Here is a 22499-nt window from a genome sequence, read left to right on the forward strand (position 1 = left end):
CATCCCTTGAGCCATCCATTGTTAGCTACATAATACAGTAGTTTGATCCTTCATTTCAGAAAAAAAAATTGAACACCAGTCCAGTCTCCTTTGACAGCAAAAGTAATACTCTGATTTAAGAATATAAGACAGTACAATTTATTTTCATCAAACAGTTCAATAAATGTTTCACAGTTTTTATGTTGTTTTCATTTCCCCTGGTTTTATACAGCATCCCATGAAACCCATTCTTTAAACAATACAGGTTTTAAACAGATGTTGAAACAGACTAAACAAAGGGACTAGTTGGAGCTTGACTGCATGATGGGTTGCTATTAGTAGAAAATGAATGTAAATCAACAAATACATGAACTTTGGAGATATTTACCGATGAGAAGCTTCCGTTTTATCATGCTAAGATACATCAATTGTCCTCAAACAAAGTAAAATTATGACAAGACAACAATACATTGAATCATATTAGAAAATAATTAAACATGTTATATATATATTAGAGCAGGATTTTCCGAACTCAGTCCTGCCACCCCCTTTTCCCTAGCACTACACAGCTGATTAAAATCATCAAAGCTTGATGTTGAGTTGGTTATTTGAATCAGCTGTGTAGTGCTGGGACAAAACCAAAACATGCACCCGTGGGGGCCCCAGGACCCAGTTTGGGAAACCCTACAAGTTGAGGACATAAGTTAAGCACAGGATGGCAGTTATAAAGACATGAAATTATACTCAATATTTTTGGGGGTTGGGGAAAATATCTTGCTTTATTTGTTATGAAGAATAATTAAATCGAGAAGCTATTACTTAGATGCATTTTGTCCCAAACAATTCTGAGAGATAAATTAATTGCACCAAAATAAATAAACAATATTTACAAAGCATGGAAATATTTTTTTAATAAATAATGAATAAATTAAATAAATAATAGCTACACATAGTCTTTTAGAATAAAAGTATAGAGAAACATAGCTTGTTTTCATCTTTTCGTGCAGTCTAAGAATACATCTAAATTAAACAGCTCTAAAATTATATTGTATACACTATCTTTATACAAATGTTGAATGAGTACTCTCAAATACAGGAGTTAAGATTGTTTTCTGGCCCCAACTGCTGCCTACAAGTACGACTGACTGCAATGAAAATCGTTTTTACAAAGTTAAGATTTCAATCCAAGCTTCCACATAGACAGATACATGACTAAAAGAAAGTGCATCCCCCAGTACATACTGGGTAAAGACAACCGAAAGAAGCAGGTAAAGAGAAGGTAAGCTGGTACACAATGACTCCCATTGCATAGCCGTCAATCCGTTTCAGATTTGACAAAGCTCCAGACTGTTCTTCGCCTAGGACAAACTGCCTTTGCCATCAACCACTTCCAGCCAGTGTCTATAAATCGACCCTAGGTTACAGTGGCAAAGGGAGGAGTTATTATATCAACAACCTTTCTGGTACAAGGACTGGTAGCTGGTTAAACCTGGAATGTGTCCAGCTTTTAGAACGGGGGTCTTTTCTTTCCGTTGCCTGATCGATAAAAAAATAGCTTCTGAGAATGGTTATGGTTGGAGGGGAATCCACTGGCCACTCTCAGAAGGTCCCTGTTCTGAGGGTTACAGAACAACTCAGAGGATTCCGGAACCCTGCCTCACACCAAGTGGGGGTCATCGGCTGGGCTGACAGTAAAACGCGAGGATGTCACTGGGTTGGCCCCCACGGGCGACCTCGGTTTGACTGACAAGTCCCCTTTTCTTTTGGAGTCTTTGCCTTTGCTGTTTGCTCCTGGTAGAAAGACAGGAGCATGGTGTAAGTAAGGGAATTAAGGAATTACTACACTACAACTATGCCATACACAAACACACTGTACTAGGGTTGGAGTAAATACTATTTGAATTCAGGGGATATATTCTAACATATTTCATGAAATCAAATTGACCCATGCGGCACAAGACATAAACAAAAGCATACAACTGTAAATGTTATTAAAAATATATATGTACGATAAAAGCATTACACAAATGGTATATCATTGGTTAATATACTCTATACGTGTGTACAAACATCCTCTTGTAGAACCGAAGCACAAAAAGGCCCACACTCCCAAGTTAAAAATAAACTGTCTCTCCTAGCAAAGCTTTGAACTGTTCAACTCTGCAGGCTGACAGAGATCATGAAAGTAGATAATTTTGGTGTTGATGCTTTTCTATATACAGTCTATTCAAAACACCCAGAGGGGATCAGCCAAAACTCTCATTATTCTGTGAAATGAAGCGATCAGTGGGAGAGACTGAGAGTGGACGGCTTCTGGAGACAGGGTGGAAAACACATCTTAGACGTGCATTGTTGAGCACCAGATTTATGTCCCCACTCCATTCCCCACAGCGTGTGGGGGATAATTACAAGAGATACATTTTGGGGGTGCATATTTAGAAAAGGGGTTGGTGTGAGGGCTTCTCAATTTCAGTGAGTGGGGATCAGATGGGAGCTGTCCAATGGGTGTTTGTTATTGTAGTAATTTCATCAAAAGCTTTTTATTAGCTCACAGAAGGGAATGATGTACAGGACCGTTATATGGTTTCTAATAGCAACATGCATGCATACGTAGTACGTACCATGTAAATCAAATTTAGTGCTTTTGTTAGGAGCTGGAGCTGGAGTGGTGCAGGTGGAACTACTCAGCTCACTGGTTGGAGTTTCCTGTTCCAGAAACAGAGAGGAAGAGTCAGGGACTGAAAAGGAGCAGAGACAGTACATGTACATCCAATTTGGTGAAAGTGTTAAAAGCCCAAGAGTAACATGGGACTCAATATATGAGGGGGGGAAAAAACTAAACAAACACCTGATCAAAGAGATAGACAGTGACATCATCAAAAAAGGACACGTTTCTCCCTCTGTCTTTCTCTTTGTCTATCGGTTCCCTTGGCGACTTCAGCAGACTCCTGAGCCCCACCCTTTTGCCAACGTCTGTTTCAGTGACAACAATCACCCTCCTGGAGCCTTCGTCTTCCTGTTCTTCTTCCTCATCCTCATCGGGGTCACTTCCTGGGGACGCACCCCTCCGTCTCCCACTCCTGTCTCTGTGTAGCCCGCCCTCCCTGAACCCTCCCTTGGGACTGGAGGAGAGAGGGAGAGCAAGAGGGAGAGGAGGGAGGGAGAGGGACAGGGACAGGCGAGCCAGTTTGGCTGTGAAAGAAAAGAGAGGAATAGATAAAGTTAACACCATTAAAGATGGTGTCAGAAAGCACCAATCTATCCATTAGAACATGTCATTTACACACCTGCAGAGTGGGTGAATGTCAACAATGCATCCTATTCATACACATTTTCACACAAAAAAGGTCTGGAGGTACCTTTCATTGCTTGGTTTGCCACAGGCTGAGGGGGTGTAACTTCTGGCTGCTGGATCACAGTCAGTGGTTCACTGTCAGTCGCATCAGACTCACTCTGGGGTTCAGAATTGGGTTCGGTGTCCGGCTCCTCTTCGCTAAGAACAGAAAAAAAGATATATTCTTTTATTATCTGTCTGCCTGCCATCATTCAACGCAACAGTTTGATAAATCTCAAAATACATAGAGGGCAGTGGAGGTTACTGAGGGGAGGACAACCCATGATAATGGATGAAACGGAGCCAATGGATTGGCATCAAACCAGGTGTTTGATGTATTTGATGACATTCCACTGATTCTGTTCCATCCATTACCACGAGCCCCTCCTCCCCAATTAAAGTGCCACCAACCTCCTGTGATAGAGAGAGCATACCTTCCTACATCCTTCACACTGACTGCGTCTCCGCCCCCATCAAAGGACTGGTCCCCCCATGGGCGGAGAATGACGCTGTCGCTCACTGTCGCCCCCCGGAGGACGTTCGTTTTAACGTTCTCACAGAGCGAGAACTGCAGTCTCTCCTCACACACCTGAAGAAAGGGAAACAGAAGAAGATAATAGGGGTATAAATGTTTAAACATATTCAGGAAAATGGATATTGTAAATTGTGTAGGCTTATACTTTCATACATCTACAAAGTTGTGCAATTTGGGGTTAAAATGCAAGGCTAATGCTCACCTGCATCATTAGGCCATTTTTAGTGGGCATCTTTGAAAGCGACCTCTGGTCCTTGGAGTCAGGAGAAGGACATGGTGAAAGGGCTGATGGGAACTGTAGTTCATGCCTCTCCTCCTGAGGTGAAAGTTTAGCCCCAGTTGGGATGTCCTGGACCGCCGATGGAACCAACCTGGCCAGCCAGTCAGCGCTCTCAGAGATTCCGTCAACGTCCTCTTTCAGTTCCACTCTCCTCTTCCCCTCAGGCATGGAGGTCCCACAGGTCGCTTCATCTTTATCGCTCTCTCCAGAACCCTTAGTTTTCTGCTCAGGGGTCTTCTTCATAGACTCCAACAGCTCCAGATTCCCCAGGAAGAGGTCACCCAGGGTGTCCTCCTCATCCCCAGATATGCAACACAGCTGCTCCAGTTTCTCAAAATCTTCCAGAGGCTCCTCGTCCAAATCCTTCCACTCAGAGATCAACAGCTCTGGGATGGTGTTGAGGGGACTCTGGAGGAATGACGGGAGTGTGGTGGTTGTGTTTTTCTGGGACAGGTTATTTCTGTCATCCTCGGATATGTTTGATGTAAGGCGGCTCTGGTTCTGGCTTTCACCTGAGAATAATGGAAGTGTTGGATGTACAGGTGAAAGGTCGAGGTTTGCAGAGATCCCTCTGCTGTGGGTTGTGGCGGGTGGTAAGGGGGGCGGCTCTGGGATATCAGTGTGAGGAGTGGGGGGCATTGTTGGGTCTCTTTCAGCACTGGTAATGAAATCTGAGCCTAAATAATCAAGGTTTATAAGACCGCGATCGTCGTCTATTTCTATGACAGAAGGTGGGGGACTAGGAAAAGAATCATCTAAACTCTGCAACCTGTCTTCTTGCATATCAAGATCTATGCTAGGAGGAGGGCTGGGAAAGTCTACAGAACTGAACTGAAAGTTGTCTCCTTGTGAACCAGACAGATCTGTACAAGAGGCTATATCCTCCAAGTCATTATCATTGGGATAAGACACCAGGTCGCATAGAAGAGATATGTCTCTCAAATCCTCACTTGTGTTTACAATGTCTACTCCTCCTTCTCTATCCTCCCCCACAAGCTGGCGAGTAGAGTCAGCTTCTTCAATGCGTATGCTTGGCTCAATATGTTTTAATCCTGACAAATCTACCTGTGGTACTCCAGTAAGGCAGATAGATACACCCAAATATATACTCTTTACTGTGGGAGCAAGATGGTTGTCTAATTCAAAGTCCTGTTCTTTTTCTATGTGATTTTCGGCCATTGCCCCTTCTTCCATTTGGATTTCACTGAGATGATTCAACCTGTTGAAGTTCTGATTTCCCTCATCTTGAGCAATGTTTCCATCCAAGTCGTTTAGAAGAGATGCAGTTTGACTTTCACTGTCTCCACCCATCTCAGTGAGTGACCTGAACTGCTCCCTCCCTCTTGCATTGGTCTCATGCTCTGGGATTTCTCGGTTTTCCACCTCAACCACTAGCTGATCACCTTCAACATTTTGCTCATCATCATCATCAAACCTATCTGGATTTTCTATATTTTCCTCTTGCTGTACATCCAGTGCCTGGGATAGCTGACTGTCAATGCTACTGGAGAGAACCTGTTTCTGGGACAACTCTCTCTTTATTTCCAGGTAGGCTACCTGTCCCTGCCTCTCGTCATTAGAAGTATCTTCACTATCTTGGAGGACGGCTGGATGAGGCTCACTCCCCGCCAGTTCATCGTTCTCCTCAGCCTCCCAGAATTCCCGGCCTACCACCAGCTGCTCCCTCTCCTCCCAGGTCTTTCCGAACGCTGAGAAGAATTCCAATCCGAGTTCAGCTTCCTGGCTTCTGTTCTCCGACGAGGCCCACTGGTCGTTCTCTGATGGCCACAGGTGCAGGTCTCCCTGCTGGAAACGGTGACAGTCGAATTCGCCCCTCACCACTCCTTCCCCTCTCCCCTCCCCCTCCTCCAGAGTGTTCCACAGCTCTTTAGCCTTCATCTCCAGATCCTTAGATGACTCCCTGTCCACAGTCTCAGCAGATCCATCCCTGCTCAAAGACCCACTCTGGCTCCCCATCACTGGTCCTCTCTGAGGAGATTTCTCCTTCATGGCGTTACACAGCTCTCCAGCGGCAAGCTGTTTCTCTGTCTCTGATTTGGCCTTGGCCCTCTCGTCTTCGCTTTCTTCTGAGTAACACAAGTTTCTCAGGCCAAGCTCATTGGCGTCGGTGTGTTGAATCTCCAGATCTTGCCCGTCTTCTCTTTCAGACACCTCAGTGACCTCCTCGGCCCAGAAAGAAGAGGCCAGTTTGCTCTCTTCGTCATTGGTGCTCTCTCCGTCGTTGGGATCCAGTACTACTGGAATATCGTCACTGAGTTTGACCTCGCTGGTTTGAATACCGTAGAACCTAGATAGCCTTGATTCTCTGTTATCATGGTCGCCATGTAACGCCGTCACTGGTTCCGTAGTGTCTTTCATGGAATTATCATTTTCTCTATCTTCAATACCTGGAAGTTCTTCATTCTCAAGTTTGTTATCCTTTGTCTGAATGGCAGATATTAATTTCAAACCATCTGTCTTAGTGGTACTATTAGAAGGCAATGTCAAGACTTTGTCTGTGGAGTCATGGAATCTAAAATCATCCGACTCCACATGAGAAATCACACCTTCTGTGTAATAATTACAAATTTGAGTTCCATCATTGTAAGAGAACCCTTTGAGAGGTGCATCATCTAAGTTAGAGAACAGCTTAGCTATAAACTCATTGTTCTCCTTGGTCTGTGAGTTATCAGACAGGAGTACCGGATGGACTAGTCCCTTTTCATCTGACTCTCCACTCTCATTGTGGAACATTCCAGAGTCTTCTCTCTGTTCTGATTCTAACCCTGTTTTATGTTCTACTTCTTTCAGACTGAGATCGTTCTCCTGAATACTTGACACGTCTTTATATCCATCATCACTGTTTTGAGAGATATCCTGCACATGAGCATTCTGTTCAAGAACTGTCTCCTTTTCCCTCTCAATGTCAATTCCCTTATTTGAAATCCTCTTCAAGAGACTCTTTCCCCCGGTTTCTCCCTCATCCTCTAATTCTGTCTTCTCTTCTATTCCTGTCAGCGTCCCCCTCTCTCCACCTCGTCCACTGCCGGGTCTGGTCACGCTCAGTCCATCACTGCCCTTCCTGCCAAGCCCCTCCCCTTCCCAGTCACTGTCAGAGAAGTAGGCAGAGTCTCTGTGGGGGGTTTCTGTCCCCAGCACCCTCCAACCACCTGGTCCTTCACCTCCAACACACGGGTCACCTGGGGTCAGACAGTCGGCTGAACTGGGGGTCAAAGATGAAAGGAATGAGTCTGAGGGGGTCATTGTGGAGAGAGAGAGGTCAGAGGATGGGTCCCAGTCTGGGGTGGTGGGAACAGCTGCAGGGCTCTTTTGACTTGGGTCTGACCTTCCTTCTTGGTTGATCTGTGAATTCTGTTTGTTGATTTGTAAAAAGCTTTCAACATTTGGGTTATGTGACTGAGCATTAGAACAATTTGATTTGATTTGATTTGAATGTGATGTGTCGTTCTTCATTTGACTGTCCCAACCTTTTGAACTCTCTGACCCTTCTTCCTTGTGATCTTTAGATTCAATTTGACATGCTCTATCTGTTTCAGATGTCTCTGTTGTTAAGTCATGTAAAATGTCATCAACAACTTCCTGCTTCTGACATCCTTGCCCTGTGTCTCTGACCTCAGCATCACCTTTCATTCTTTCACAATTCCTTTCCCCAACATTATTCTGACCCCTGCTCTCTTTCTCATCTACATAAATAGGTGACTCATCATCACAGGGTTTCTTTTCAGAGTCTTCCACTCCTCCAGTAACACTGTCTTGAGATAAAGACTGAACTTGAGCTTGTCTTGAGAGCTCGACCCTTTCTCTGACTCTCTGTGTTTCTCTTACAGGTAAGGCTGGACCTTCTGAAACGTCCTCCTCTGTTTTTGTACTGGGGAATGTTTGGTAAAGGAGGAGGCCATTTTTTGGCATTATCTCTGAGAACACAAAGTCACCAGGCCAGGGCTGAGAGTCTGGGTGAGAGTTGGTGTCAGCGGTGGGATCTGTGAGTGAGCTGGGTGAGTCCTTGAGGCAGGTCATGTCTGTGGGACATCCCTCTTCCTGTTTGACAGACTGTTTATTTGATCCTATTTGCAGTACTGGAATCTCAGGCCGTATAGTGACCTTCATCTCACTCTTTTTTGCCCGTTTAGTCACTTGGGCGTAAATGGCCTCCGGTGCTACATCGTCTTTGCCTCTGTTTGATGTACGTATGGAACTCTCTGATTGGAAACGGATGGTCTGAGAGGAGTCAGGATCTATGCATATTGACTCGTATTCTGGTGACATTGGAGTGGGTGACTGAGACAAGTCCTCGCAATGCTTATTGGAGGCGGTTGCATTTTGTCTGGATATGATCTCCGTCAAAAAGGTCTCTGCTGATTGGATCTCCTTCAGGAACTCCTCTCTGGTCATCTGTCCCTTCTCGGTCTCCTTCTCCGTTTCTTGTGACTCCTGCCTCCCCACTGTGATTTCGGAGAGGAGGGATCGGGATCTCCTCATGCCCCTGGAGTATGCCTCCTCGGCCTCAGCGTAGGACGGGAGGCCGGGGGCGCAGGTGTAGGTGTAGGGACGCGATCGGGAGCCAGGAGGGTGGAGGAACTTCACCGGATCTCTCTCCATGCCTGCATCCATCCTTCCTGTGTTTGAGATCTCAGTGAGGAATAAATCTCTCTGGATGGAGCCTTTCCTCACCCTCTCCACCTCTGTCCCCATCTGTGTGTTTCTGTCTGGCCCCAATGTCTGTTCTGTAGAGCCCAGCTCTGTGGCCAGCGACCGGGACCGACGCATCCCCCCTCTCAAGGGCTGAAGGAAGTTCCCTGACCTCTCCCCATCCCTTTTCTTCTCCCGCTCTGTCTCTCCCTCCCATGAGGTCCTCCCCTCCTTGGACTTGGCATCATTTGACTCTGACACACTAGAGATCTCAGTCAGAAACAGGTGCATGGGGGATTTCTTGGCGTCAGTTACGCTATCCGCCTGCAGTTCCGCGTCCTCCCTCCAGATGGCAGGCAGGATGGTGGCGAGGCGCGACTGGGTCCTCTTCATACCCCTGGAGAAGAGCTCGGCTGTGGCCGGATCCGCATCCTCTGACAAACTAGAAGTCGGGACGGTTGTCCCTCCCCCACTGGGTTTCTCAGGGGACATAAAGGGGGAGTCATCCTCATCTGAATAGGTGGGACTGGAGGACGAGTGCCTCTCAATTCTGGGGCCACCGGACTCGGAGTGGGAGATGTTGCGGTAAACAGGGCGAAATACGTTCTGGCGTCGTACGGGAGAGTCAAAGTCTTTTGAGCGGAAATTGGATGTTCCCTTTGTGTTGTGCAAGGATGCTGTGCGCCGTACACCACCTTGTCGGTCTGAGTCGTCACAGGATAGTGGCTCTCTTTGAGAGTACATCTGGGGCTTACTGTATCTGGAGTAGCTACCTACACCATAGCTGTGATACAGGCCCCTTTGGGGCTTGTAGTGGGGTGGGAGAGGGGGAGGACATGTTTGGGGAGTGGGGTAGATGGGGTGGCTGGACTGGGGTAGGGAGGGGGACAGTGACGGGGAGGGGGGCATGGTCTGACGAGGACGGTGGAACCCTAAGTGATCATATGATGATGGCAGGCAGCTGCCCGTCAGAGGGTCCATCGTTTCTATCTTACCACTCATGGAATAGTGACCCAGCCCAAGTCCTACTCGGTGGTAGCCCAACGGAGGTGCAGGGAGGGGGCGCGAGTGGAGGTGGTTGCCCGAGGAGGTTGACATAGAACATGGTTTGGGAGGCAGGACAGGGGCCTGAGAACCAGTGGATGACCTACTGTCTCCTTCACCCCCCTCCTCCTCCTCATCATCTCCTAAATCCACCACAGAGAAGTCAGTCACCCTACTGGAGGTGTCTTTGAACTCTGCCACCCCAGTGTTGTGGACCCTTATCTGGACCTCGCTGGATCGGATGGTCTGGATGGATTTCCCTCCTCGCCCAGTGTACTCCTCATCAGAACTGTACGGCGTGCGTTCTTTGCCCAGCATTCCGCTGCGTATCTCCACTAGCTCCAGATCTCCAGGACACAATGAGTCAGAACGGAAAGAATGCGCTTTCCCTTTAAGAGATGGGGACTTATCCTGAGGGGTGTGCTCCTCCAATCGAATGAAGTACTCGCTGGCGAGGGAGGGGCTACGTGCACTTATCACAGGGACAACAGTGGGTGTGTCCAGGGATTGTCTGTGGGAGGGGTTGACCGTCGGGATTGGCTGGGGAGGAGGAAGTGGTTGGTAGCCCCGCTTCGCATGGGCTTTCTCCCAGAAGTACTCAAAATTTAATCCTTTACTGGTCTCCGTTACTGTCAGGATGTCATCGAGTTCTGTGGAGGATGGGGTGATGCAGTTCCCCACGGCTTCCAGTAGAGGGTAGGAGTTCCCCCTGTCATCCCTCCCATACTCCCTCTCTCTCTGTCGTTCACTTGCTGCAGCCTGGAAGGCCGGAGGACGGAGAGAATCCCACCGTCTTTCAAATGACTCATCGCTCTCTCCTCTTCTTCCTCTCCCTTCCTCATACTCCTCGTCCTCATCCTCCTCGTCCTCTCCCACACTCCTTCGGGACATCCCTCGCTCAGCAGCCAGAAGGGAGGAGAGGAGGAGGAATACCTCAGCGATGGAGGGGCGTTGGGAAGGAGGGAGCCAGCAGGACTGCATGATCTCATACCTGGAAGAGGAAAGACAGGAAAGACAAACACAAAGATAAGGGGGATTGGAAAGGACGCAGACAATTACATTGATGGAAGCTACAATCTATCTGCAGTATTAAAGCTGATCTACCTCCACAACAAAAGAGAGGTTTGAGGGGATTGCATATATTAGCTTTGACCTTAATGATCTATTGACAAAGTAGGCCTTTAAAGTAACACATCTGTAATCGACTACTTTCTTCATCAAATGCAGATATCATTAGAGAACCAAAAGTCAGGAAATGGCCCACTAACCAGTAGTCAGCGTGGGAGAGTTTGAGCCGTGGCTGGGCCAGGGTGATCTGTCTCTCTCTGATGACAAAGGTCAACACTTCCTCATCACTCAGGTGCCTGTGAGGCTGAGAACCAAACTCAAACAGCTCCCAGATCACCACCCCCAGAGACCTGGTAGAAAAGGAAGAGAGAGGGGAGAGAAATGGGAGAGAGTGGGAGAGAAGTGGGAGAGAGAGGAGAGAAATGGGAGAAAGAGAGGAGAGGGAAGTTGGAGAGAGAGGGGAGAGAGGGGAGAGTGGGGGGAGAAGTGGGAGAGAGAGGGGAGAGAAGTGAGAGAGAGAGGAGAGGGAAGTCGGAGAGAGAGGGGAGCGAGAGGAGAGAGAAGTGGAGAGAGAGGGGAGAGAAGTGGGATAAAGAGGGGAAAGAGAGGGGAGAGATATAAAATAGGAGTAGAGAGAGAGAGTTGGAGGATAGAGAAATAATTAAATTAGATAAGAAATACAGAATACAGCTTATTGAAATATTCAGTTGTTTATTTGTCCATTTTAGAGGCAGGTTGTGTTATGGTACGTACCACAGATTGCTGGTCTTGGTCTGGTCAGTGACGATCAGAGATCCTCTGTACTCCTCCAGAAGCTCTGGCGCTATCCACCTCAGGGGAATCCACAGCTTGTCTGATGTTAGGTAATAGTCATCCTACACAGATAAACACACACAGAGGGATGCATGGACTTGAAGATAAGCCATTAGGGACATTCAATACGTTAGGGATAATCAACAAGGGGCTATGTGTTTTCTGGAAGATAATCAACCACCTGGAAGGTGTGTTCCATGACACGCTAAAGGAGCAGAACTGACCTTCCACGGAGTTGCATTATTTTGCAGAGAACGCATAGAGCCCCATGGTTATAATTTAAAACATTTATAGCTAGAAATGTGTTCATTTGCAGGTAGAAAATGTGTTCAACATCCACTGAAGTACCTAGCAAGTTTACTATATAGAGACCGTAGTTGCCATGGTAACCAAACAAACAGACCTGGTAGTTTAGCTAACCAAATTTGAGTCCTAGCTTGCTATTATGAAAATCGAATCCAACAATGCCAATAATGTTTTCAACTTTTGCTTTCAAATGCAGCTCAAGCATAGAACATGTAATAACTATACCCATGGAATTCTATCGTGCAGATATACTGTGGATTATAGGGAAAGAATGCCCTCTCCAGAATGCCCTACAAGCCTATCAGAAACAATTATTCAACAATTCCATGGTATAAAGTGGTATAACTTGTCTCCAGGTTGTGGTGGTTCAAGCAAAGTACATGGGTAAGCGCACACGCCCCCACACACACTCAAACATACCTTGTAGTGGTTGTGAGACAGCCCATAGTCTCCGATTCTGACAGTGAGGTCAGAGGTAAGGAGACAGTTCCTCAAAGCCAGATCACTGGAGAGAAAACAATCATACTTCCTTTACTGTCAATCACTCAATTACCAACCAATCAATCACTGGAGCTATTGGAACCCCACTGGAGCCAGAGAGAGCCAGGATATGACCTCACAGACCTGTGGATGTAGTTATTCTCGTGGAGGTGCAGCAGGCCAGAGGTGATTTCAAACGCCATCCTCTGCAGGGTCAGCATTTCCCGGGTCAGAAGGTCAGGGGTCATCCCATCTGACTTCCTCTGGGCTCTCAGGTACCTCTTCAGGTCACCCTGGTAACACATCACAAATATAATTAATTTATTACAACATCAATGAGTGTTACCAATATCATTAATTTATTACACCATCAATGGGCATGACCAATATCATGTACAGTATGTGATACTGAAAACAATCAGAAGAACAATTAACATAGTTTATAACTTTGACCAGACATATTGAGCTATATATCAAGTACATTTGTACATTTATGCTGGAGAAATACCCTCTCCTAAGTGTTTTCCCGAACCCGAAGGTCCTCAAAGGCAGAAGGGGAATTGGTAATGAGTTAATATCACTAGAGAGAGAGAGAGGTTGTACTGGTGGTGGGACAGGAGAATAAGATACTTCAAATGACAAAACAATGTATGTTTCAATGTACAGAGGATTTATAGCTTATGTTATTCTGGTAAAGGGCTGCGGTAGTGTTTCTCTCCCGTCCCTGGTCGTTCATTGATCTGTTTGAGTCATTGATTGGCCAGAGAGTCCAATCACTTGGGATTTCAGGTCTCAATCGGTCTTTGATTAAAGAGCAAGAATGAAAGCAAACAAACAGAGGCAGCAGGTGTTGAGTGTTGGAGCTGGAAACAACTGGCATAACATCACGTCACCAAGTATTTACAAGGTTATTCGATGGGGGGAAGGAAACTAACCAAACATATGTTTCCATGTACGGAAGCTATAGTCTGGTGTTTGTCACTTAATTGATCCATTTGAATAATTTATTGTCCAATCAGCTGGTTGCTCAGGTATCAATCAGTCTCTGATAGAAACACAATGATGAGAGAAAACAATCCTAGAGGAATGGAGTAAATGTATCCTTTCCCAAACAAAATGGCCTCTCTTTGGATCTCCTCTACAATGTGCCCTCCTCTTCTTCTCCATCCCATAATAGTAGTTAAAACAACATGGCCCTCACCAACTGACAGAACTCCATGACCAGCAGGAAGGGAATGCTCTCGCTGCATTGGCCCAAACACTGAAGGATGTTGGGATGTTGGAGACTCCTGAAGGCAAGAAAATAGAGAGGGAGAGAGAGAGGGGGGAAAGAGAGGGGGAGAGAGAGAGGGGAGAGAGAGAAAGATGATGAAACGAGAGAGGCAATGCAGCAGAGTATATGCAGTTAAAGTGAGCGAGGGAAGAGGAGAGAGGGGGATAACATCTGGACACATTTGTTTGTGTAGGTTTACTTAGGTGGGTTTGTTAGTGAGAAAGTGGAGAGGACGAAAGAAAACAGACAGAGCTAGAGAGAGGGGAAGAGGATGATAGAAAACAGACAGTGCTAGAGAGAGGGGGAGAGGATGATAGAAAACATACAGAACTAGAGAGCGGGAGAGAGGATGATAGAAAACAGACAGAACTAGAGAGAGGGGGAGAGGATGATAGAAAACAGACAGTGCTAGAGAGAGGGGGAGAGGATGATAGAAAACATACAGAACTAGAGAGCGGGAGAGAGGATGATAGAAAACAGACAGAACTAGAGAGAGGGGAGAGGATGATAGAAAACAGACAGAACTAGAGAGAGGGGGAGAGGATGATAGAAAACAGACAGAACTAGAGAGAGGGGGAGAGGACGATAGAAAACAGACAGAACTAGAGAGAGGGGAGAGGATGATAGAAAACAGACAGAACTAGAGAGAGTGGGAGAGGATGATAGAAAACAGACAGAACTAGAGAGAGGGAGAGAGGGAGAGAGGATGATAGAAAACAGACAGAACTAGAGAGAGGGGAGAGGATGATAGAAAACAGACAGAACTAGAGAGAGGGGGAGCGAGAGAGATGACAGAGAAACATGTGTTTCTATATGTGACAGAGAAAGAGGCAACTGTAAGTGTGTATGAGAGAGAGCGAGAGATAGAGAGATGGCGGGCCAAGTGTCATTTTAATCTAAGTTGAGCATAATAAATAGGTCAGACCAGTAGTCATCTGTCACTCCATGTTACAGTTCTAACACTGCACCACTTGCATGCTGCATGCAGTCTCTAACTACCAGCATCTCAATATGACACACGACAATTAAACACATCTACTGATGTGAATTGGTCCATGTAGATCTTTTTCAAACAGCACCAAATAAACCAGAGTGAAATAAAGGTTGGGAGTTAACTGTGAAGTTAATCCCAATAACTGTGATTTATATACACTGAATGAACAAAACATTAGGAACACCTGCTCGTAACATGACAGACAGACCAGGTGAATCCAGTTGAAAGCTATGATCCTTTATTGATGTCACTTATTAAATCCACTTCAATCAGTGTAGATGAAGGGGGAGAGACAAGTTAAAGAAGGATTTTTAAACCTTCAGACAATCGAGACATGGATTGTGTATGTGTGCCATTCAGAGGGTGAGTGGGCAAGACACAAGATTTAAGTGCCTTTGAAAGGGGAATGGTAGTAGGTGTCAGGCACACTGGTTTGAGTGTGTCAAGAACTGCAAAGCTGCTGGGTTTTTCACACTCAACAATTTCCCGTGTTTATCAAGAATGGTCCCCCACCCAAAGGAAAATCCAGCCAACTTGATACAACTGTGGGAAGCATTGGAGTCAACATGGGCCAGCATCCCTGTGGAACGCTTTTGACACCTTGTAGAGTCCATACCCTGACTTGAGGCTGTTCTGAGGGAAAAAGAGGGTGCAACTCAATATTTGGTAGGTGTTCCTAATGTTTTGTACACTCAGGAAACCACAAAAACAAATAACTTAAATAAAAGTGTCTGATGACACAAAATGTCAGTTTCTCTGACCTGTATGGCTCAGACTCAGCCAAGAACTTCCTCTGCTCCAGAGGGCTGGCACTGACCCGCAACTCCTTCACCACGGCCTGGGAGGAGCTGCAGTCACACAGCACCTCCGCTAGGATCACCTGAGGGAGGGAGAGAGAGAGGGAAGGAGGGAGAGAGAGAGAGAGAGGGGGGGGGGGGGGGGGGGGGGGGAGAAGAGGAGAGTGAGAGAGGGAGAAGGAGGTAAGGAGAAGAGAGATGTGGGACAGACAGGAGAGAGAAGGAGAGAGAGAGGGAAAATTAGGTAAGGAGAAAGAGAGATATGGGACAGACAGGAGAGAGATAGAGAGGAGGGAGAGAGGAGAGAGAGAGAGGGAAAAGGAGGTAAGGAGAAAGAGAGATGTGGGACAGACAGGAGAGAGATAGAGAGGAGGGAGAGAGAAGAGAGGAAAGGAGAGGGATAGAGGTAGGGGAGAGAGGTGGAAGGAGAAAGAGATGTGGGACAGAGGGGGAGAGGGGGAAAGAGAGGAGAAGGAAGGAGAGAGAGAGGGAGAGAGGAGAGGGAAAGAGAGAGAGAGAGATCAGAAATATAGTGGTGTAGGAAGAAGACATAACTCATGAGAGCTGGTAGGAAGCCAATGTTAGATTTACTGAGAAGCTGTTAAAAGGATGTGTCTTTTAGAGGAAACATGGGGCTGAGAGACATTTGGAAGAACTGCCAGATCCAGCTACCACCATTACATGATGACATCACAACTGAGGGTGGAGGTATGAGTTGGTGATCTCACCTTTCCAAACCAGCCATTTCCTATTTCCTGAAGGTAGTTGAGAGTGTGCCTACGGAAGTTCTTCGACTTAGAGTCTTTAGAGACAGAATAGAGGAGATGAAAAGAGAAAGACACATGATTTGTGGTTTTCTGATATCCATCAAGTTTGCTAATATTCATGTGCTATATACTGCCATCAGCTCCAGCTACAGAGAGTCTGCCTTAGTTACCTGAGCCATCCTGCAGGGCGAGACAGTTAGCCCTGTCCCTGAGTGGGAGGGTGTAGACCTCCGGGAGGGAGGGGCAAGAGGACAGACTGTCCTCCTGGGCGGGGCTAGAACCCCCAGAACACTCCTCCCCCTCTGCATTGTCAAACTCCTGATTTGACAGGAAAGAACAGAGATTTAGATTTAGAGATTTAGAGATATTGTAAGTTTGAAAAGCAGTGATCACCAAGCCTGGTCCCGGGAGATACAGGGCTTGTATGTTTTTGTTCCAGCCCAGCACCAACACACCTGATTCAGTTTATTAAACTCTTGTTTATTACCGTAGTTGATTAGTTGAATCCAGTTTATTAGTTCTGGCCTGTCCTGGAACAAAACCCTACACACCCGAAGCTCTCCAGGATGAGGGTTGGTGACCGCTTTTCTAGTGGGTGGGTCAATACCCTAAAGTGGTTTACGTTTCTAAAGAAATTGGGCAAGTGTAAACAAATAACTGGTGGGCAGACACCATATTACTTTCCCCTTGTTGCCTGTGTTTTCACATTAGTTAAGATGAAGGAGGGGAGCCACTTTAGATAATTGAGATGCACCCAGTGTGCTGGCTGAAATGTCACAAAGAAAGACCGATCTGGATTTAATATGAGGAAATCTATTAAATGTAAACAGACCCTAAGCTTTCTGGCTCATGCAACATCTGTAATACTTCTGGTAAAATGTGGTGCTGCACATGCAGCCAAAGAAACAATGAACCATCCCAAAGATCACAGATTCAAAGACAATAGATTCATAGAGGGTTTGAATTATGTGGATGCCCACCGCCCCTGTGGTGCTGGGCCCTTCCATGACAAATCAGGACATTCCCATATGCTTTAACATTGTTACAGCCCTCAATGTTTGGAGTTTCCCTAAGGGCCAATGTGTAATATGATGCCTATATCTATTGATCTACAGTCGTGGCCAAAAGTTTTGAGAATGACACAAATATTAATTTCCACAAAGTTTGCTGCTTCAGTGTCTTTAGATATTTTTATCAGATGTTACTATGGAATACTGAAGTATAATTACAGGCATTTCATAAGTGTCAAAGGCTTTTATTGACAATTACATGAAGTTGATGCAAAGAGTCAATATTTGCAGTGTTGACCCTTCTTTTTCAAGACCTCTGCAATCCGCCCTGGCATGCTGTCAATTAACTTCTGGGCCACATCCTGACTGATGGCAGCCCATTCTTGCATAATCAATGCTTGGGAGTTTGTCAGAATTTGTGGGTTTTTGTTTGTCCACCCACCTCTTGAGGATTGACCACAAGTTCTCAATGGGATTAAGGTCTGGGGAGTTTCCTGGCCATGGACCCAAAATATCGATGTTTTGTTCCCCGAGCCACTTAGTTATCACTTTTGCCTAATGGCAAGGTGCATCATGCTGGAAAAGGCATTGTTCGTCACCAAATTGTTCCTGGATGGTTGGGAGAAGTTGCTCTCGGAGGATGTGTTGGTACCATTATTTATTCATGGCTGTGTTCTTAGGCAAAATTGTGAGTGAGCCCACTCCCTTGGCTGAGAAGCAACCCCACACATGAATGGTCTCAGGATGCTTTACTGTTGGCATGACACAGGACTGATGGTAGCGCTCACCTTGTCTTCTCCGGACAAGCTTTTTTCCGGATGCCCCAAACAATCGGAAAGGAGATTCATCAGAGATAATGACTTTACCCCAGTCCTCAGCAGTCCAATCCCTGTACCTTTTGCAGAATATCAGTCTGTCCCTGATGTTTTGTCTGGAGAGAAGTGGCTTCTTTGCTGCCCTTCTTGACACCAGGCCATCCTCCAAAAGTCTTTGCCTCACTGTGCATGCAGATGCACTCACACCTGCCTGCTGCCATTCCTGAGCAAGCTCTGTACTGGTGGTGCCCCGATCCCGCAGCTGAATAAACTTTAGGAGACGTCCTGGCGCTTGCTGGACTTTCTTGGGCGCCCTGAAGCCTTCTTCACAACAATTGAACTGCTCTCCTTGAAGTTCTTGATGATCCAATAAATGGTTGATTTAGGTGCAATCTTACTGGCAGCAATATCCTTGCCTGTGAAGCCCTTTTTGTACAAAGCAATGATGACGGCACGTGTTTCCTTGGAGGTAACCATGGTTGACAGAGGAAGAACAATGATTCCAAGCAACACCCTCCTTTTGAAGCTTCCAGTCTGTTATTGGAACTCAATCAGCATGACAGAGTGATCTCCAGCCTTGTCCTCGTCAACACTCACACCTGTGTTAAAGAGAGAATCACTGACATGATGTCAGCTGGTCCTTTTGTGGCAGGGCTGAAATGTAGTGGAAATGTTTTTGGGGGATTCAGTTCATTTGCATGGCAAAGGGGGACTTTGCAATTAATCTGATCACTCTTCATAACATTCTGGAGTATATGCAAATTGCCATCATTCAAACTGAGGCAGCAGACTTTGTGAAAATGAATATTTGTGTCATTCTCAAAACTTTTGGCCTCGAGTGTACACAACATGCATGCAGACAGCGCAACACAATAGACAAGACGTGTGAATAAGTCTCTTACATGATGGAGACTTACATTGAATCCCACTCCTCCCTTCTTACAGCACAGACAGGTGAAGAGCAGCAAAACAAAGGAGACGAGCCCCGAGCAAGAGATGAGAATGACGACGTAGGGCGGAGAAGAGAGAGACGCAGCCCTGGATTGAGAGACTGAGATATGGCGGGAGAGAAAAGGAGGAGAGGAAAAGGTTAATACGGTTAATCGGCCAGGTAGTACTTCCTGAAGGAAACACACAGTTGTTAGGTTGAAGTGTTGGTGAGTGGATGAGTGAGTGGGGGAAAGAGAGGCTTCAGAGAATTGGGTTGAAAAGTGTCAAAGTCATTGTTACATATTGAGATTGAGGAGGAAAACCGTTGGAATTGTTTCAATAGAGGTACGTTTGAGACAAAGCGGAGGATCCCCAATGATCAACTGTCATTGGAGTTTTGGGAGAAGCAGGAAAAGGAAATCAACTTTGGAGGAAAGTCAGGAAACCATCTTCGGAATCAATAAAAGAGAGGAGAGATCAGAATTAAAGTTAAAATCAGGGAAGTCTACCATTCCAGTTAGGAAAGAGGGGGAGGAGGGAGGGGGGTACCAAAAAAACAACATTCCTTCCAGGAAACACAGTTGAAAAGCAGGGAGGGGTGGCGTTGTCATTTTGGGGAAATTGCTACCGGGGGAGGGTTGGAAAATTGGAAAATAATCACTCAAATCAGGGAGGTTGGCTACCTAGGTGAGAAGGAGGAGTTTGGGGCGTTTTTTTTATATATTTGTACCTCAACTTGGCCGTTTGTGAGGAGCGAACCATCTGTGAAAAAGAGAAGGGGGAGGGCAGGGTGGTTAAAAACCCTTCACAACAGTAGGCTACTACTTGTTTGTTGTATCTTTAAATATTAAACCCTCAAATCAAAACCAGCATCGCCACAATCAAAAATGCATATTTCTAAATGAACTTGTTGTCAATATTATTTGTTTTTCCCCATATACAATTTTACAAAAACACTTCTCCAACTCCAGAAGGTGAACCTCTGAACACATACTAAGGTGAACACATACTTGTCAATACACTTGCAGGTCAAGTGCCAATTCAGTACAGTACTTATGAATATCAACCACAGTGTGAGCATTTTCAGTGTCATTGGAACCAGAAAACGCAAGTACTAGAGCTACTCTGTTCTCCCCTGCTCATCCTATTCCATCATGCCCTGTATTCATCACTACTTCTAGATATTGACTCACTATTACGACACAGTAATGGATAATGCAAAACCAACTGTACGTTTCCCCATCCATTTCATGAGCTCATTGATTACTGAAAGCATGGCGTGAAGATGCATCAACAGTCCAATAATGGTCCAAACAAAAGGCTTTAATTGATGTTTACCCTATTGGTAGATCAATGTGTAAGCTTAACTGTGATGAACCATTTTGGCACATCCTCTCCTCTGCCTCTCCCTCTAGACACAAATCTTACAGAGACGTCCAATAACACACTGAAAGGGAATCCAATCACAAATAGGCTTTTCTGATCAATGGAATATTTTCATGAGATCATTCATGAGTGGAAAATGCAAGTTACCTGTAAAAATATATTTATGAAGCACTTTGAGCACTGCTTTAAAATATATAAATAACATCATCGAACATCGAACATTGTAATTAGCATTAAGGATGTCTTGAGCTCATATGTTGTATGATTCCATCCTCCAATAGCTGTTTGATGAGAAAAACACTCAAACCTCTACGAAGGCCTAAAAACATAACGGTCCATGTTATTCTAACACATTCAAGAGTGACTGTAAATTCTAAGTAAGAAAAGCTACTAAAAATCACGAGTATGAATTTGAGAAAGATGAATTTATTGGCTCATCATAAATGTGTAATAATTTCGTTGACTTATGTACTGGACTGCAGCCTATGCAAGCCTATGGCCTGGCAGTAGAATTACATTGGAAACTGTTAAAATAGGAAAAACATGTTGGCCTATGTGAAATTCAAACTCTTTTTCACATAAGTCTATTTTAGAATATAATAATATTTTATGTAGCCTATCCATCGGCAGTATAGATGCACAATTCCTGGGCAATTCTATTATTCTATCCCTAGACAGCTGTCCAGACATACACTGCATATAAATAGGTACACATAGCAGGGGCCTATTCCACCAGCTCCAGTTTACGGCTCTTATCAAAACAATACACCAGAACACCATGACTGCAAACGACAATACACAAACAAAACACTGCGATGCCTAATAAAAGGAGGACAAAATAAAACGGATTTTGTGGATTTTAAATGGAAATTCAAAGATTTTTATAATTAAACCCAAGTGGGACAATATAGATTTGATATACACATGAATAATACAGTGGCGATTAATTTAATATTCATTGGGCGAATTTCCGTTTTGACATGCCATCGAGGCTATTGATAAATATCACCGAAATAGGGTCGCAGATCCTACCGAATTCTCCTGGCTACTTGATGATAATAATGTGGCCATTGTCTTTCTGATTTCCTCCCCAGTGTTATAAAGGCATATTGCCTACCATAGCCTAATCATATCAGTTTAGAAAGATACAATATATCGTATTATTGTTGAGGCTGTGTCAGTGTGTTTTGGCCGTAATATTTCCGAGTACCTATTCATAACCCTCTCATCTATCCCCTCTCCCACCTCCCCTCTCTTCTTTCTCCCAGCGTCAATATCATTCCAGCTCACCGACACCACTCACCTTCTCTCTGCGGGGCTCCAAGGGCTCTCTCTGGGTTGAAGTACGACAACATCCCCGCCAGCACTATCACCCAGCAGTGTCGTCGCATCGTCGCGGGATCCACCACAGCACAATCATTCGAGCGACGCTTTCGGTCTTCTCCTTCTCTCCGCTACCGTATACTGATCTGGCGCTGTCTTCCCCCGCTAATAAAGAACGTCTCCTTGTTGTTGTGTTCCCCTCTTCCCCTCCTCCGTTTGATCCCCCTCTCCTAGTCCGCTACTAAACACCGTGTAAGAGACGCTCTTTTGTGCATCCCGTCCTGCCAACCCAACCCATCAAATCCAGAACCGTTACATCAGTGGTCTCTCCACAAAACGGCGACGAAAACAACAAATAACCCCAATGAGGTCAAACCATCCGCTATTTTCCCCCGTTTCGGCTCTTTCCCCTCCGACACCAGTATGAGGGCGACTGTAGTATTTATCTCCCGTTAAACATCGGCTACGTCAGACAAAAGTGAGCTTGCATTATCATGGTTCGCCCGTGGTTTCATGCGAGTGCGTCTGTCTCGCTTCTACACTCTGCTGTCTCGGGCCCGTTTTATTTCGCGGTGCTGTGCGTCTGTATGCACCTGCTAGACAAATGAATGTATTATACTGCCGCAACTCTGTTTTGTAGCACAATCTATTGGAATTGCTATATTCAAATGTTTTAGGTTAATCATGTGGGTGGTGCATGGATATGGGGTATGTA

At 45.6% G+C, this 22499-nt stretch overlaps 1 protein-coding gene across 4 annotated transcripts; it reads right to left on the reverse strand.

Annotated features, from left to right (window-relative positions):
* Window positions 1-114: 114 nt before the first annotated feature.
* On the reverse strand, window positions 115-22387 carry LOC110536757. Of its 4 annotated transcripts, XM_036940539.1 has the most exons (17): window positions 21765-22387; window positions 19048-19196; window positions 16491-16638; window positions 16282-16355; window positions 15518-15636; window positions 13691-13778; window positions 12634-12782; window positions 12430-12514; window positions 11644-11765; window positions 11091-11240; window positions 4051-10813; window positions 3748-3902; window positions 3434-3472; window positions 3339-3400; window positions 2828-3171; window positions 2601-2685; window positions 115-1770 (listed from the first exon to the last, which is right to left on the reverse strand). In XM_036940539.1, exons 1-17 carry the CDS (start codon window positions 21850-21852, stop codon window positions 1637-1639), a joined length of 8754 nt encoding a protein of 2917 aa, XP_036796434.1. In that variant the 5' UTR covers window positions 21853-22387; the 3' UTR covers window positions 115-1636. The 4 variants fall into 4 exon arrangements, with proteins under 4 accessions (XP_036796434.1, XP_021478119.2, XP_021478113.2 ...); XM_021622444.2 differs by having other exon boundaries at window positions 115-1760; window positions 3339-3472; XM_021622438.2 differs by having other exon boundaries at window positions 3339-3472; window positions 19063-19196; window positions 21765-22386.
* Window positions 22388-22499: the final 112 nt, after the last annotated feature.

The sequence above is a fragment of the Oncorhynchus mykiss genome, chromosome 2 (genome assembly GCF_013265735.2).
Source record: "Oncorhynchus mykiss isolate Arlee chromosome 2, USDA_OmykA_1.1, whole genome shotgun sequence".
Taxonomy (NCBI): domain Eukaryota; kingdom Metazoa; phylum Chordata; class Actinopteri; order Salmoniformes; family Salmonidae; genus Oncorhynchus; species Oncorhynchus mykiss.

Bases quoted from the DNA above. Each gene is read 5' to 3' on its own strand.
- LOC110536757 (XM_021622434.2), bottom strand. From the start codon at position 21,852: ATGCGACGACACTGCTGGGTGATAGTGCTGGCGGGGATGTTGTCGTAC. The intron at 16,356-16,490 runs GTAACTAAGGCA...CTGTCTCTAAAG, and splicing joins CGCCCTGCAGGATGGCTCAG to ACTCTAAGTCGAAGAACTTC. The intron at 15,637-16,281 runs GTGAGATCACCA...TCCCTCCCTCAG, and splicing joins GAAATGGCTGGTTTGGAAAG to GTGATCCTAGCGGAGGTGCT.